Below are 15,760 nucleotides of genomic sequence, written 5' to 3' on the forward strand. Positions count from 1 at the left end.
CGGGCGGGAAGAAAGTCAAGATCTCGCTGTCGGGTGTGGTGATGCGTTGGCAAAGTAATGTCGGCGGCGGGGATCCTTGTTCCTCTCTCCAACTCCTCCACTCGCGCACGCAAACGAATATGCACAGCAGCAGGAATATGCACAAGAAGATAACAATCTTGGAAAACCGACTCGCTTCACCGGTCAAAGAACCCAAAGATCGCGAATCGAAGCTGCGGTGGTAAAGAAACAGGCTGCTTCCCTGTTCCTCACAGCCGCCACCAAGATTTTAGTTTCGGCTCGCGGCTCCCACAGCAACGACATCCGTTCTATCAACATCAATCTATTCATTCGCCATATCCACCCTCCTGATCACCCTCACCGCCCATCACTCCGTTCAGCCCTATGCACCATATCCATACCATCACAGCCCCCCAGCCTCGCAAATCCCCATCCTCAGTACCTGAAGCGAGCCAGCACACTCCCACGCCGCCGCCAGGCCGCCCGCGAAACGTGGGCAGCGCGACCAATGAGACGCCGCGCACGCTTCAAGCCTTATTCTCGGGGCTTTCAACAAGCTGCTGGACAGACGTTGGAAACGGCACGGCGAGCACGGCTGACGGATGACGGCTGACGGATGACGGCTGACGGATGACGGCTGATGGATGACGGCAACGCGATTGATGGTGGATGCGAGGGCTGGTCCGGGCCTGAAGTTTGATCGTATTTACCGAGTACAGTACTCCGAGTATGACGGTTGAGTTTGTGGGTTCCGTTTGCGAGAGTTCGACTGTAGAGGACGAATTGCGTGTTGCGGCAGCCGACATGTCACTACCACGAATGCATGGACAGGTAGGGAGAATTGCACTAGTTCACGTTTCATGATATGATGATGATACGGAAGAACTTTCATTCCCTAAACAAACCACCACCGCCCACACATATCCAACCGCTAACAACATCTACACCCCGCTGCTCCTCCTATCCCTCACCTCATAGCATCCAACCCGCCCTGCAACTCCCTCTCCAAATCCGCCCCCCTCCCCAGCATGTTCTCCTGCGGCCGCGGGTCCTCATAACTCCCCGGATCATACCCCTGCGGGATGGGCACCTGCTGCTGTCCACCCCCGGGCTGATTCGAGAAGGGCACCTGCTGCGGCGCTCGCACCGACTGCCGGAAAGCCTTCACCTCTGCTAGAATCATCTGGCGCATTTCGGGCACCTCTTCGACGGTCTCGAAGCCGAAGTCGAAGGGTTTGGGGCACGCGGGCTCGTCGGAGGCGTCGTGCCAGATGGCCAGGTAGCGGTGTTCGAGCGCCTCTTCCACGCCCACGCGTTGCGAGGGGTCGAACGCGAGCATGCGGTCCAGCAAGTCCAGCGCGTCCGGGTTGGCGCGCGGGAAGAGCTGGTGGAAGGGCACTTTGCTCATGTATGGCAGGTTGCGCACATACTCCTGGGCGCGCGGGGAGCCGATGCGCGAGAGCGTCGACTCGGACGGCGTGCCGAGGAAGTGCAGGATCTGGTTGAGCTGGTCGACGTAGTCGCGGCCTTTGAAGAAGGGTTTGCCGCCGAGCAGCTCGGCGAGGATGCAGCCGACGGACCAGACGTCGACTACAAACATGAATGTCAGCAAGGCAAACAAACGCGTGTAGGTAGGTAGGGAGGAGTGAAGGACGCACTAGCTTTGGTATAGCTCTGAAAGCTCAGCATAATCTCCGGCGCCCTGTACCACCGCGTCGCGACGTATTCAGTCATGTACCCGGCATTCTCCTCCGGGTCTATGCTGAAGCCGCGCGCCAGCCCGAAATCGGCAATCTTGAGCTCGCAGTCGGCGTTGACGAGCAGGTTGCCCGGCTTGAGGTCGCGGTGCAGCACGTTGGCGCTGTGGATGTACTTGAGGCCGCAGAGGATCTGGTAGATGAAGGATTGGAAGTGGGCGTCGGTGAGCGGTTGGCCGGAGCGGATGATGGCTGCGAGGTCGCATTCCATGAGTTCTGCGATAGCAAACACATACAGTCAGCACGGTATCACTCCCTATGGACAGGCCCCTAGTTGTATATAACTGTGTGCTGCCTCCCTCACTCACCCTCATACAAGTACGTCTCATTAAAGCTCTCCGGCCTGGGAATATCCATATCGTACAAGCAGGTGATATTCCGGTGCCCGCGGAAATGCTGCAGCAGCTTGATCTCGCGCAGGGCCCGCTTGGCGAGGATCTTCTTGCTGAAGACATTGGTGATTTTCTTGATCGCGACGCCCTCGCCGGTCGTGTTGTTGGTGGCCGCGCAGACGATGCCGTAGGCGCCCTGCCCGAGCTCTTTGGTGACGGTGTAGCGCTCGTCGACGACGAAGTCTTGGTTGAAGACTTTGAAGACTTTGCGGCCTTGGAGGTCGGCCATGGTGGTGGATGGAGGAGAGGTGGGGTTCGGTGGGTTTAGGTGTATCGCGGGGTGGGTTCGACGAGGGTTGGACGCGGACGATGTTTGCTACACTGGCGAGTGTCTGGGTGATTTGGATTGATATTAAACTTGACGACCAAAGTCCCTGCAGAAGGCAGCGCGCGCTGATGCTGTTCCGGTGAAGTCGAGATTGACCCCGCTGCTTGCTGGCGTCGATTGACTGGGCTGGCTGTGACGAAGCGAGCGTGTCTTTTGGGCAGCAGAAGGACAAACAGACGCGAATGAAGAATCAGTGAGCGGCGAGTGGTGGTATCATCAATCAGTGATCGAGGCTACGTGTTTGGAAAAAGGCTGATCGTCCGTGTCAGCATAGAAATCGCGGTGGGCTGACATGCCACCAGGAGGGGTCACTGGGCTGCCGCTATCTTTACGCTCTCACCAGCGCACGTGAAGATGCGATGATTGGAGGAATGCGGACAATGGCCTTGTTGTGGAGCTGCCGCCCACCGCCTTCCCTCCTGTCCCTCTGAACCTTGAGGTGGGCACGGCGTCACCGCAGGCTAAAGGATTGTGTGCAGCTGGTGACGCTGGATCATCCCTGTCACACCAGCCCTAGGGAGAATGCTGGGCGGACGACGTGGGGGCGGAAACTCTGACTTCATCTGTGGGCGATGGCACCATCTCCGTTGAGGGGGAGTATAGGTCGATGTAGGTACGGTAGGTGAGAGCCTTGGTAAACCGTCTCGTCGCTTGGAGAATAGCAGGTTCAGGTGTACCAGCCTTATCGACGTCGCACATGCTTCGCTAACACCACTGCCTCGGCTCGTGTGATGGTATAGAAGATACAGCTCTCCTCTGCAGGAAGCAGAGCCGGTTCGACGCACAAACTCTAACCTCCAGTACCGCGTGACACGATCGACAGGCCATGATCGAGCTCACAATGGACGACATCCCGCCCTTTACTCCCGTCTCCATCGACGACGTCCCCTCCATCCACCAGCGCGTCGTCAACAAATTCCACACCCACACCACCCGCCCCATCGAGTACCGCCTAAGACAACTCCGCTCATTCTACTGGGGTCTCAAAGATGCCGAGTCCGCGCTGCTGGAAGCCTGCAAGCTCGATTTGGGGAAGAGCGCCTACGAGGCGTATCTTACGGAAGTGGGGTGGGTGTTGAACGATATCCTCTTCATGAGCAAGAACTTGGCGCGATTTGCGAAGGATGAGAGTGCTGAGGACATGGATTTGACGAATAAATTCATGCGGCCCAAGATTAGAAAGGATCCGTTGGGCGCTGTGTTGATTATTGGAGCGTACAACTTTCCCATACAGTTGAGTCTGGGCCCGCTGGTGGGAGCCATCGCGGCGGGATGTACTGCGGTGTTGAAGCCGAGTGAGAGCGCACCGAATGCGGCCAGAATCATGCAGCATGTCGTTGCGGAGAGTCTGGATCATGAGGCGTATCAGGTGCTGCAGGGAGCTGTACCGGAGACCACAGCTCTCCTCGACTGCAAGTGGGACAAGATCTTCTATACCGGCTCAGCGAACGTCGGCAGAATCATCGCGAAGAAGGCCGCCGAAACACTAACACCAGTCGCACTAGAACTCGGCGGCCGCAACCCAGCCATCATCACCAAGAACGCCGACCCCCGTCTCGCAGCACGAAGACTCTTATGGGCAAAGCTTCTAAACGTCGGCCAAGTCTGCGTCTCACAAAACTATATCCTGATCGACCACGACGTCCTCCCCGAATTCATCCGCCAACTCGAACTCGCCCTCGTCGAATTCCAACCCAAAGGCGCTCAAGGCAACTCCGACTACGGCAAAATCATCAACGAGCGGCAATGGCTGCGCCTCAAAGAAATGCTCGACTCCACCAGCGGCAAAATCCTGCTAGGCGGCAACACAGACCGCTCCACCCTCTTCTTCGAACCCACCGTCGTTCAAGTCTCCTCCCCCGACGACTCTCTACTAAAAGACGAGTCCTTCGGCCCCCTCATCCCCATCCTCCCCGTTGCCGACCTCGACGAAGCCATCCGCATCTCCAACAAAGTCCACCCCACACCCCTCGGCCTCTACCCCTTCGGCAGCAAATCCGAAACCGACCGCATCCTCTCCGAGACCCGCTCCGGCGGCGCTTCGGTCAACGACGCTTTCTTCCACGCTTCCATCCCTACTCTCCCCTTTGGCGGCGTCGGCGACAGCGGCTCAGGCAGTTATCGGGGGCGAGCGAGTTTCGAGTGCTTCACGCATCGAAGGAGTGTGACGACGACGCCGAGTTGGATTGAGGGCATGCTGAATGTGAGATATCCGCCTTTTACCGAGGCGAAGTTGAGGAAGTTGAAGAAGATGACGGAGGGGAAGCCGGATTTTGATCGGGAGGGGCGGGTCAAGAAGGGGTGGGTGTGGTGGCTATTGGGGTTGGGAGGGAGCGGGATGGGTGAGGGCGTGACGAGATGGGCTATCATTGCCGTTGTGGCTGTCGCGGTCAAGGTTTTAAGGGCGAGGATATGAGGTGAGGGTCGAGGTTGGTTAGACTGCTGGGCTCGGGAGCTGACATGGACACAGGTCTGTCGCTTATGTTTCTCATCTATGAACTGGGCTTTCGAGTCATCAGGCAGGTACTTCGACCCATTCCCTTTTGAGGCACAGTGTATCGGGGACAGGACCGGCGCACACTTCTGGACCTTTCACGTGATATTGTGGAGAAGTGAATATGGCCCGTGCCGCCAAGGCATGGCTGCCTTCCTTCGAGTCAAACGGTGAGTATATAAAGAGGTCATTCCTTCTCTGGTGTTCTATTTACTTTCTCTTCACCTATCCTTTCCTTTCGCCGCCTACGTACCACAAAAGAAGACGCCAAGGCCTAGGACCTCACAGCAGCCACGCCGTCCAGCCCAATTCAAGGACTTCTGTTCCTTTCGACAAGTAAGGCTCTTACACTGCTGCGCCTAGTAGTATCACCATCATGTCCACTCCCTTCATCCTCACCGTAACCGGCGAGTCCACCATCCCCCACCCCGCCGAGCGCGCCCTCCTCAACATCTCCGTCGAAACCTCCGGCCCCAACAAAGCCTCCGTCTCCGACTCCGTCCTCACCACAGCCAAACACCTCGAATCCCTGCTCCGCTCGCTCTCCCCGGCTTCTGAGTCAGACGAAGACAAAGCCGCCTCCCCGCTCGCCCACTGGAGCAAGACTGGTCTGACAGCGACAAGCCACATCCCCTACAAAGACGACGGGACCGCGGAGCCTCGCCAGTTCGACGGGAGTATCACCTTCGATATCCGCTTCAAAGACTTCGCCGCCCTGGGAGCTTTCGGCGAAAAACTCTCCGCCCTCCCGCACGTCGAAGTGAAAGGCGTACACTGGATCCTCACTCCCGCGACCGAGAAATCCTTCCGTTCCCGGCTTCGGCGGGAAGCTGCGCAGGATGCTTTGGAGAAAGCGAAGGACTACGCCGAGGTGCTCGGATGCTTTGACGTGCGCGCGGTGGAGTTGACGGAAGGGGGAGAGGGGATGAGTGGGATGGGGAGGGCGACGCAGTCGCTCGGGCCGCGGACGAGGCAGTTGGCGAGGAAGGGAGGGAGGGATGAGAGTCCGTTGGAGTTTCAGCCTGAGGAGGTGCGGATGGGGATGGAGGTGGAGGTGAAGTTTCATGCGACGTGAGATGCAGCTTCGGTGGTTGTGGGGGAGGATTAGGGTGCGTGGAGGTTCTCATGATGGTGGAGGTGTGGACGATGGGGTGCTCATGGAGAGTCCAACGGGGGTACAAATTGGCTGGACTAAGAAATAGAATGGCTTTGGGTGTGATCTGGGTGTAGGGAGTCTCGAAGATTGATGTATGTGTAGCTTTGAATCATAAGGCTGGCTCCCACGGCTGTAACCGCCGCACAGACACTCTTTGCATCACTTCAGTCATGGGCATATCTCCCTTATTGGATTTCTCCATCTGCTCAACCCCAACCGTTCGCCGTCTATCCCACCGCATCAAGGTTCCTCAACCTCAAGCTGCATCACCCGTTAGCTCACACATCTCACCACCCCCTCGAACCACGCAGTGAGGGAAGACCTACGCCCAAAACACTTAATCTGCGTAAAGCACGTCGCCGTACAAGTCGTCACAGGCTCACAACTCGCTTTACACACCCCACCCTTATTATCCCCCTCTGCTTCTTCTCGGCCGTAGCAATCTGCTTCGCATGCGTTGCCGGCTTCACGCGTGTCAGCATACGTTGCTACGTCGCTGAAGAGTGGGAGGACGCGGTTGGCTTACACCCATAGACTCTCCCGGGTAAGCCCGAGCTGTCGACGCACATTGGAACGTCGTTCTGGCGCGCCTCGAGGGGCATGGCGATGGCTGTTGTGGCCGCGAGGACGAGGGTTAGGAGGGTCGGGTTCATGGTGCTGTAGGTGTGCTGACGAGGGATGGGGGATGTTTGGTATGTGGCTGGACTTCAAGGTGACTTGCTATAAGATCGAGAGGGTAATGGCTGCTCTTTTGGGTTTTCCATCGGTCTGTTTCCTTTCCTTTATATGAAATACATCAGGCGCTTCGTCGGTCTGGTCGTGCTCTGCGGGACAGCACGGCATCTTGCAAAGGCTTCAAAGATGCCATGCGGAGGCTTCACGGACGATGTAACGACCCAAGGATCAACTCAATGGGACGGAGAATATCAGATCACGAGAAGCCGCTCAAAGCCGCTCAGTCTCGCGTTCGCACTTGTTCGTTGCACCAGATGAGGGCGATCAGCATGGTTTTGTAGAATGCCGACTACGATGGTTACATAGAGAATCACGACCCAAGCCCGACCAGCATGGTGTGTGGCCGACTTCCGCTCAACGATCGTCCCGGGATCTTGGTACGCTGCATGTCGGACTGATGAGTTTTTGAGCCGCCATTACAGATCGTTTCCATATACAACAACGAGCAACAACCTTGCGAAAGATGAAAGCTTGGCGCTTCGATATAGCCGAATCTTTTCCAGGTTAGTTCTATGGCCAAGGTGGAGCCGAATGCAGGGAAAAGGCACGAGCTGGAGCGCCAAGCAGCTCGACTTCACCCCGGATCTGAGTAACTTACGTCTCGTGGGGTACCTCTGGTTTGTCACTCGCGCGGACGGGATGAACGGAATGAAGGCAATGCAATGCTTGTCCGCAAAGCAATGAGGCCCACGTTACAAATGTACATGGAGATGTGGAGAGCGTGCCCACATGGACAGCATGGGCGACATTCATCCCATAGTGCTACCTTCTAGCATGTCGTCGGGAAGGCCGTTGTTTCCGGGAAGCCTTTGCAAGCGAATGAGATGCTGAAACTGTCTCGCTCACATCACCTACGCTCACATGCATGGATGAGTTGAGCCTCTACTGGAACTTGGCACATGCGACGGGCGCGACGGTCCATGCCAGCTACCCTGGATGCTTCTACTGTGGATACACCTCCTGCGCCAGATACGTCAAAGAAATATTCGATTGCCCGTTTCCATCATCCCTCGAGCAAAGTTCATGCTGTTGTTTGATCTCCTTCGGAGCGATCGGTGTTGCAATGCAACGTACCAAGCAACTGTGTTTCGATATCGTCACGATGGTACCCGGCAATACCGACACACCCACAAGGATCCGGGCTCTTTGAAGGTGCTCAAGATGACAATGCAACATCACGAAGGATGAGAGTTCAACGGCGACATAGGTCGTGCATGGGTCATATCAACCGGGAGCCTCGAGAAAGCATATAAGACGTGCCATGGCAAGTGAAGGGAACGACACACTTGTTCAATCACAATCCTCCCTCCCACAACGACCTTTGAAACCTCTTTACAACTCTATTACCTTGCCTCTTGGGCTCCAACATGGCAGGAGCAGTCATCGACAGCATCGGCCTCATCAGCGGTGGTCTCACCATCGCATCGTTTTTTATGGACAACCTGCCCGGCGGCGGCTCGTCTCCAGTAGGCGCACACGTCCAGATCAAATCTGGTTTGGGAGACGACAGCATCAGCAACTTGGTAAGCAAAGACCTCTTCTTCGATCATCGCTGTCGATTCTGGCTGACAATCGTCGCAGAAAGGCTTCACCGACAGCGTGTATGCGTACGACTACAACAACAACTACCTAGGTCAAAGCGGCTACGGCTGTGGTGAAGGCGCTGATGGCGGCTCTTGCGAGCTTACCGTGGACCAGGTATGTAGACGACTGCCGCTCTGATTGATGGGAGCTCCGATCTGACGTCCGCACAGGGAAGCTTCGGAACCGTCCAGGCCGATTATGTTTCCGTTGCGAATGGTGATGATGCGACTTGCATCTCTTGGATCTCTGTGACGCAATCTGATGGGTCTCCTGGTTCGTTGAACTTCCCTTTCGGAGAGCATTAAGCAGTGCTAATGGACTTGTCCGGTATCAGGTGGGGCGTGGACAGGCGATATAGGAGATCACTGTGGAGTCAGGACGTATTACGGCAACCAGCAAGCGGGTACATACCCAGATGGGTCGACATGGCGACCTTTGTGTGCGTAAGTATCCAGCCTCTATACACACCGCGCCCTGCGCCAACCCACCGCAAGCAAATTGCTGACTTTGCTCGCAGCTGGTTTGACAGTGACGGCACAGATGGTATTTGCGACGTTCGCTTCAACTGTCGGACTTTTACTGACCACAACCAGGCATCAAATACGCCGCGCTAAAGTTCACCGTCCGCGCGTACGGAGAACTCTCGTCCGACACCATCACCAAGAATCAAGGCTGCTCAGCGACACTTTTCGCGCCAGACAACGGCCCGATCAACGGTAAGATCCTCCTGCGCTAGTCTCCGCCCTGTCCCCTCGACCAGCACTAAGGCAATCTCAACCAGGCCTCCCAGCATCCCCAGCATCCAAACGTTCCCTCTCGCGCACCCGGCGATCCCAGCCCGACCGTCTCCCCTGGATGAAGCAGCGCCTCATCAAGTCCTCCTTCCCCGAACAGACCGCCGAGCGTCTGTGCAACTCCGAGACGAGCTATGGGCCGGACTTTGTAGGATCGGATGGGTTGTTCTGCGATATGGAGTCGAAGACGCTGTCGCCGCTGTGCTCGGTGGCGGATGTTGATGGGTGTGTTGTTGCGCATCAGAACGGCACGTTGACGAGTCGGGGGGCTGGTGGTGGTGGGGAGGGCCATCAGGTTGTTAGGACTTATGGTGTTGTGTCCTCTTGGGAGTGAGTGGTCGTGCGGTTGAATGATGACCATGATGGCATCGTGCGACGACAATCGCAGTGGGAATTCAGAGAGTCTAAAAGCGGAACATCGACAGAGGAGAGTCTGAAAGCGTTGAAACATCGATAGATTAGACTACCTCTACTCCAAACACTAAGACCCATGCACCGCCTTCCCCAACTCACACCTCTCCCCCTTCCGATGCAACCACCCCTTCCCATTCGGCAAATACCCTCTTGCCTCCATACTCGCCACCTCATTCCTGCTCTCCCTCCAGAACCCCAGCACATCCTCCCTTCGCAAGAACTTCTCCATAGCCTCCCTGCTCTCGAATCTCGAGTAAATCCTCGCCCCTGTGTCATTGTCCAGACACGAGAACGTCATAAACGACAGCACTCCGGACGGGTTGACCTTCTCGCTTTCCTGTACCTTCGTCGCAAGAGCCGAGAGACGGTCGAGGAGCGCTTCGCGATCAGAAGGGCTTTTGGCAGTGATGCGTGTATCTTGCATGATCGCGCATTCCTTCTTATCGCCGTCACGGTCGAGGAAGGAGTTGGGAAGGGCGGTGTAGTGATTCAAATCCAAATCGGTGGTTGAGTGGTCCGGGATGGTGGCGAGGAATTTTTGCATTGGGTTGGAGTTGAGGTGGGTTTCGTACAGGTCCTAGGGCAGAGTGGCGTGAGTGATGTGATAGAGGGTGTGGAAGGATGGGCTGAGGGAATGGAGCTCACTTCTCTGCAGCCGTAGACTTCGAAGGCGAACATGGAAGTTGTTCTGGAGAATTCGTCGGCGTAGTCGAGAGGGATGCCGAAGTACTGGGAGGGTACGGGGGTAAACGTTGGTTGCAGCGATATAGTCTTGCTATCGGACTTACGTAGGACATGGTTGTTGGTTCGTTCTCCCAGACATGCTCAGCCAGGTCGTCGTACGCTGCTTGCCACTGCGCAGAGATATTAGCCGTTGTTTAACCTGACGGTAGGGTCAACCATACTCACAGCATCGTAGTGGTCTGGTATGAAGTTGCAATTGGCGAAGAGAAAGAACATTGTGCTGGTGGTGGTTGTTCTGATCAATCCGACGTTGTTTGTTCAGTGCTCCCCCACGATGGTCGCTGTTGCTCAAAGTCAATATATTGAAGCTACTACACTCCCGTTTCCCAGTTATAATCAAGCCGGACAGCTTCATTTTATGTGCACCTCTCGTCTGCTCCATGTTGTACTTCGTCTGTTCGGTCCAGGTGGCTGATGAGTCTTGGAGAGGGGGTGCCGGAGAATGTCATCCGCAACACTTCACAACCACCATGGGATATGAAAAGCTCGCTTCTATCAGTGTCCCGTAGTCTTGGGTAACAAATAGACTACAGCGGGCATGTTTGCAAAGCCATTTCTACTGTAACCAAGAGACGTTGTTGGCCTGCAGCTTATCACTCAACACCGCGAAAATTGAAGCCAGGGATGCGTGACCGTTGGCCCAAGACATGTTGGATTGATCCGCATAGAATACCGAAATTTAGGAGCGTTTGCAGCCAGTTCATCGTATGGAAAGGGGAGTGATGCGCCCCGTTGTATGCATCGGCCACCGACGCTCGCGGGAAGAAGAAGTCGTGAACAACCTGCAATCGGCATCTATGCAGGATGTCAAATGTCGCGCGAGCTGTTGGCTCATTTCATGTTTTCAGCGATCTGCAAAAGGATCATTCTTGATCAGTGGGTGGCTTAACAATTCCTGCGCGGAAGGCCGGTCGGATGGCCTATACTTGAGCATCGAGAGGATGAGGCCCCCAATCTCTTCGATATCGTTCTCTGTGAAGAAAGGTTGCTTGTCATCGTCATAGTAGGTTTCTCTTAACCACTCAGAGAGGTCGTTCGTGTCGAGTTCGGCGGGAGCTTTAATATATGGTGAGTGCAGGCCTTCAGAAATCAGTCGGGATGAATACCTACATATGTTCTTGAAGGCCCTGGCCACACCATCCCGCTCTTGGGGCAGCGGGCCAAGCGATGCAAGCCAATCTGAAATGAGGACGTCTTCGTTGCTCAGCAATGAGTCAAAAGGAGGATAGCCGATAACGAGTGAGAATATCGTGCATCCTAGGCTCCAGATATCCGCCGGGCTGTCCCAATTAGAGGTCAATATAGCTTCTGGTGCTCGGAACGGCAAAGGGCAGCGCATTCGGGGCGCTTGTTGGCCAGAGGAAAAGGAAGAGCCGAAGTCGATCAAATTGAATGTGCACGACTTGCTTGAGCTGGAAGGTATAGAAAGCGAAGTGGGCTCCACCATGTACTTTGGCAAGTGCGAGCTCCAGTACACAGCGTGTACATTTCCTCGTCGAGGAGTTCTCGGTGTCTGCAAGGTTTCGGCGTGAGGGAACTTCAGGCTTGCATCGCAGGTGAATAGAATGTTCCCCGGATGCAAATCTGAGAATCGTATTAGCAAGTTGAACGAGGGGGAGAGATTCAGGCCGAGCATACCGCCGTGGACAACTCCTTGCTGATGCAAGTACGCAACTGCTTGTGTGACTTGACGAACTGCTTGCCATGAAGCACGTCCTGGCAGTCTGGCGCTGCGGTACCTGTCCGCGGCGGAAGACGCAGAAGGCCCAAGTAGCTCGCTCACAAGGCAGCTATGCATACCGTTTGGGCCCTCGACTGTGAAGCTATGTAGCGATTTTTGGATGTGATACCGACCAGTGCCATGCTCCGGTCCTGCTGCTAGACGGCCGTACACTTCAACCTCGTCTGGTTTGCGTGAGAGTTCAGCAACACCAACCTTTAGCGCCACATATTGATCTGAGCTGTGTAAATCGACATCGACAGTATTAGTTTCGTAGTGACTAGGACTGTGGCACTGGGGTCCAATTACCTTCTATCAGATGCCAGCCAGACGGTAGCATACCCGCCACAACCCAATTTGTGTACGACGGTGTAGCGCCCATCATCAAGCCGGTCTCCAAGATGCACTGGATGGTACCCGCCGACCTTGTAGCGATGTAAAGGCTCTCCTTCAACTTTGCACCATATGTCCTTCTGGGTGCTCGACGACGCCCGCCTGCACGTTCGCTGCTGTGTCTGTCGCGCACAGAGACACTGTGCGATCGGAGGGAGCCATCGTCTCACAGTCATACGCTCCAAGTCCTTAGGCAGTGTCGTGGATGAGTGAGAGCAGGGCAATTCTTGTTGAAGGTATTGAGGTAGACTATGGGATGATCCGCACTAGTGAGCTGCATCGACGTCGCCGTATAAAAAACAACAAGACAATGTTTAATTTCCATGAATATTGAGGACGACCGGACACTGTATGACCCGGACCGGAGACTTTTGATTAAAAATCTCCTTCTAGCAACCTGGTTAAAGAGTAAATGTGAGGAAAGTGGCGCCAGTTCGTGGTTGCTCCATCCCTTGTGCGATCCATCTGCGTGACACTTCCCTTCCACTCAACGCCGTTGTGCTCAGTCCTGCGCCTCATAACATGCCCTCTTGATCACCCGATACCTGCACGCACATTCGCTCGCTCGCACAGTATGCTGCTTTCATCCCTAACCTTCCTATTCATCTCACTGGTCAACCTCTCCCGCAGCGCATCCGTCAACCCTGACACTCTCGCGACCTTTGAGAGAATCGCTGGATACGCCGGAGCAGCATATTGTTCCTCCAACCATGTCACTGGAGTCAATGGACCGACGATCTTCCCGCCCAACATCTATGATTCTAATGGCGCCACGACAATAGCCTACTCCTTCCTGAAGGTCGACGAACGCAAAACCACAGGCTTGATCATGCTGGACCATGCCCACAAAGCCCTCGTCATCACCTTCCGAGGCACCATCAGCGACGCCGACTGGGAAACGAATCTCGAGTTCGTCCTTGAGGACGCCAGCGATGTCTGCGGCAAAGGCTGTAAAGCGCACGCCGGCTTCTTCGCATCGTGGCGTGGCGTAAGCGACATCGTGACAACCAAGTGGAGAGCCCTGAGCCAGCAGTACCCGCAGTATAGCACCATCATCACCGGCCACTCGCTCGGAGGCGCCATAGCCCATCTCTGCGCCGCCGGCCTGAAGACTGTAGGCCCCAATGCAGCGATGTCTCTGTACTCGTACGCCTCGCCACGAGTCGGCAACGAAGTCTTCGCCAGCTTCATCAACCAAAGGTTTGGAGCCAACATCTATCGCTTCACGCATCTCGACGATCCGATACCGCGCCTGCCAGGCCGGCTGCTGGGGTTCGTCCATACGTCGCCAGAGTATTTCATCACCAGTCCGCATATCCGGAAAGTGCTCAGTGCAGGCAAGAAGACCCTGGCGAAGCCCGAGAATGTTGTGGTCCAGGCTGGTGACATACATGTGCTGGCCGGGCCGGAGAATGAGGCAGGCAACGTCGGGTACCAAACCCAGGGGCAAAAGCCTACCATATTTGACACACTCGCTGACCTTTTCACGCTTCTGTTTACAGGTACGGTTGCACCAACGTGGCCATGCATGACGAGTATTTCATCAATATTGCTGGCTGTGTCGTCGATACGAAGACGCCGTTGCTGACCAGTGAGTCGAGAGATCCAGGAGACAGTGACAGAACATCAAAACTGACGCTGCGTAGACTTTGCTGAGGACGTATGCCACATCCTCCTAATGTGTTGCAATTAGGGACTGAACTTTGCGACCATGTGGCATGTTGATATTGGCCATAGCCCTTCCTGAGCAAGAAGACCCGTCCTAGCGCCAATGAAGTGACATCACTAGCTCGTCCACGTTTGTGACAGCGGCCGGCCCAATCTCGAATGGTCTTCTTTGCCATTTTGAAGTCTGGTGAGGATGATGCTAGTGGCAAGGTCCTTCACATCATTTGCTGCGTCGTATGTTTCTTTTCACAGTCTCGTGTGGCATACAGTTGGCTGCTGGACCCCTAGATTTCTTTTGCATCCTTGGGAAGTCTTCTTGTGGCACTTCATCTCGATAAGAAGTACATTTGGACGTTCGTGATCCTTCAAATTGCCTTTTCCGTTCAAGTCTCATTCTGCGGATCCAAAAGCAAGCCAGACACAGACACCACATCATACCCTCTCTTCTTCATCTCCGGCAAAACTTTCTTCAACATGGGGACAGTCCATGACCGCCTGTCATGGCAAATGATCACCGCCCCTGGCCGCAGACTGCTGAGAATGTGCCATGCATTGACTCTCCAGTACGGTATGAATGGATCGTGTGGGAAAATGCTGCCCAAAATCGTCCGGTAGCCGGCATCCTTCGCCACGTCAAGCACTCGGTCGCTGAAGATGCCGGACCCAGGTCGAAATAAATGCATAGTTCGGTTCTGGCCAGATGTTTCGTATGCATGGTTGATCATGCTGTCGACTTCATCGATCTCTTCCCGTAGCCTTGGGGTTGGAACGTTGAGACTAGGCTCATCGTGCATTCCGTGGTTTCCGAGCTCGCTTCCGGCGAGGAGGATGTCTTTCAAAATCAACTCTCGTCCTGATACTTGGCCGCCAATAACGAAGAAGGTGGCTGTGGCATTGTTCGCTTTCAGTATGGCCAGGATGGAATTCGTATAGTCCGAAGGAGAGTCGTCGATAGTGAGCGCCACCACTTTACGGGTCGTTGGGACATGGAACAGAACCGAGGGAGAGTGTCGTTGAAGTTGATTGATGAAGAAGACAGGAGGCTTGTAGATGATGTACAGAGGCAATACCACGAGCAGTACCACCGCTATAGCGGCTGCTTGGATCGCCATACGGATCTGTCTTGCTCGTCTTCTCCTCCACGGAAGGCAGAAGAAGGAGGTGAGCAGAGGCATGGAAGAAGATGTCCGGTCATGTCGTGTTCTTCATTGACGGGGCTTCTCGCAGCAAGGCATCCCCATTCCATCGAGATGGAAGCGAAAGGAGGTTGACCACAAAATTGTCAGGCATCAAGGCACACACTCTCAAGTCTTGGCATGTCGGATAGCAATTTGGGCTACAATCGACGCCACCAACACTACATGTATCTTGCAGGTATCCTGCAGCACTTCACCGGTCGAGGCCTTATGTGTGTACTATGATAAGGTAGGACTCACCAGCTCGCGATGTCTCAAGTAGTGGAAGGCTCTCGACCTACAAGACATCAACACACCGCGGCGCACTGCTAGACTTGACAAGATGTTGTCTTTTGCATCTCCTGGCCATGAGAAATGCGGCCTCATGAATTGGATGTCCTCCTCA

The 15,760-nt window shown here is 55.1% G+C and overlaps 7 protein-coding genes across 7 annotated transcripts; 4 read left to right on the top strand and 3 right to left on the bottom strand.

Annotated features, from left to right (window-relative positions):
* Nucleotides 1–967: 967 nt before the first annotated feature.
* On the bottom strand, nt 968–2,378 carry tmk2 (mitogen activated protein kinase 2; the record flags this gene model as incomplete). The annotated part of the gene is made up of 3 exons (XM_064806780.1): nt 968–1,590; nt 1,659–1,973; nt 2,066–2,378. The coding sequence occupies 3 exons, from the start codon at nt 2,376–2,378 to the stop codon at nt 968–970; spliced, it is 1,251 nt and encodes a 416-aa protein (XP_064655085.1).
* A 940-nt stretch (nt 2,379–3,318) lies between these two features.
* On the top strand, nt 3,319–4,893 carry HFD1 (Hexadecenal dehydrogenase; the record flags this gene model as incomplete). Its single annotated transcript, XM_064806781.1, has 1 exon — nt 3,319–4,893. The coding sequence occupies one exon, from the start codon at nt 3,319–3,321 to the stop codon at nt 4,891–4,893; it is 1,575 nt and encodes a 524-aa protein (XP_064655086.1).
* Nucleotides 4,894–5,115: 222 nt separating this feature from the next.
* On the top strand, nt 5,116–6,046 carry LTR77_009555 (uncharacterized protein; the record flags this gene model as incomplete). The annotated part of the gene is made up of 2 exons (XM_064806782.1): nt 5,116–5,141; nt 5,338–6,046. The coding sequence occupies 2 exons, from the start codon at nt 5,116–5,118 to the stop codon at nt 6,044–6,046; spliced, it is 735 nt and encodes a 244-aa protein (XP_064655087.1).
* A 2,183-nt stretch (nt 6,047–8,229) lies between these two features.
* LTR77_009556 (uncharacterized protein) lies at nt 8,230–9,182 on the top strand (the record flags this gene model as incomplete). Its single annotated transcript, XM_064806783.1, has 6 exons — nt 8,230–8,385; nt 8,444–8,560; nt 8,617–8,719; nt 8,781–8,889; nt 8,964–8,989; nt 9,040–9,182. 6 exons carry the CDS (start codon nt 8,230–8,232, stop codon nt 9,180–9,182), a joined length of 654 nt encoding a protein of 217 aa, XP_064655088.1.
* Nucleotides 9,183–9,208: 26 nt separating this feature from the next.
* Nucleotides 9,209–10,614, bottom strand: LTR77_009557 (uncharacterized protein; the record flags this gene model as incomplete). Its single annotated transcript, XM_064806784.1, has 5 exons — nt 9,209–9,644; nt 9,756–10,231; nt 10,300–10,383; nt 10,443–10,508; nt 10,564–10,614. The coding sequence occupies 5 exons, from the start codon at nt 10,612–10,614 to the stop codon at nt 9,209–9,211; spliced, it is 1,113 nt and encodes a 370-aa protein (XP_064655089.1).
* A 2,471-nt stretch (nt 10,615–13,085) lies between these two features.
* Nucleotides 13,086–14,277, top strand: LTR77_009558 (uncharacterized protein; the record flags this gene model as incomplete). The annotated part of the gene is made up of 2 exons (XM_064806785.1): nt 13,086–14,013; nt 14,249–14,277. The coding sequence occupies 2 exons, from the start codon at nt 13,086–13,088 to the stop codon at nt 14,275–14,277; spliced, it is 957 nt and encodes a 318-aa protein (XP_064655090.1).
* Nucleotides 14,278–14,562: 285 nt separating this feature from the next.
* Nucleotides 14,563–15,291, bottom strand: LTR77_009559 (uncharacterized protein; the record flags this gene model as incomplete). The annotated part of the gene is made up of 1 exon (XM_064806786.1): nt 14,563–15,291. One exon carries the CDS (start codon nt 15,289–15,291, stop codon nt 14,563–14,565), a length of 729 nt encoding a protein of 242 aa, XP_064655091.1.
* Nucleotides 15,292–15,760: the final 469 nt, after the last annotated feature.

Source organism: Saxophila tyrrhenica, assembly GCF_035928015.1.
Source record: "Saxophila tyrrhenica strain CCFEE 5935 chromosome Unknown scaffold_18, whole genome shotgun sequence".
NCBI classification, from domain to species: domain Eukaryota; kingdom Fungi; phylum Ascomycota; class Dothideomycetes; order Mycosphaerellales; family Extremaceae; genus Saxophila; species Saxophila tyrrhenica.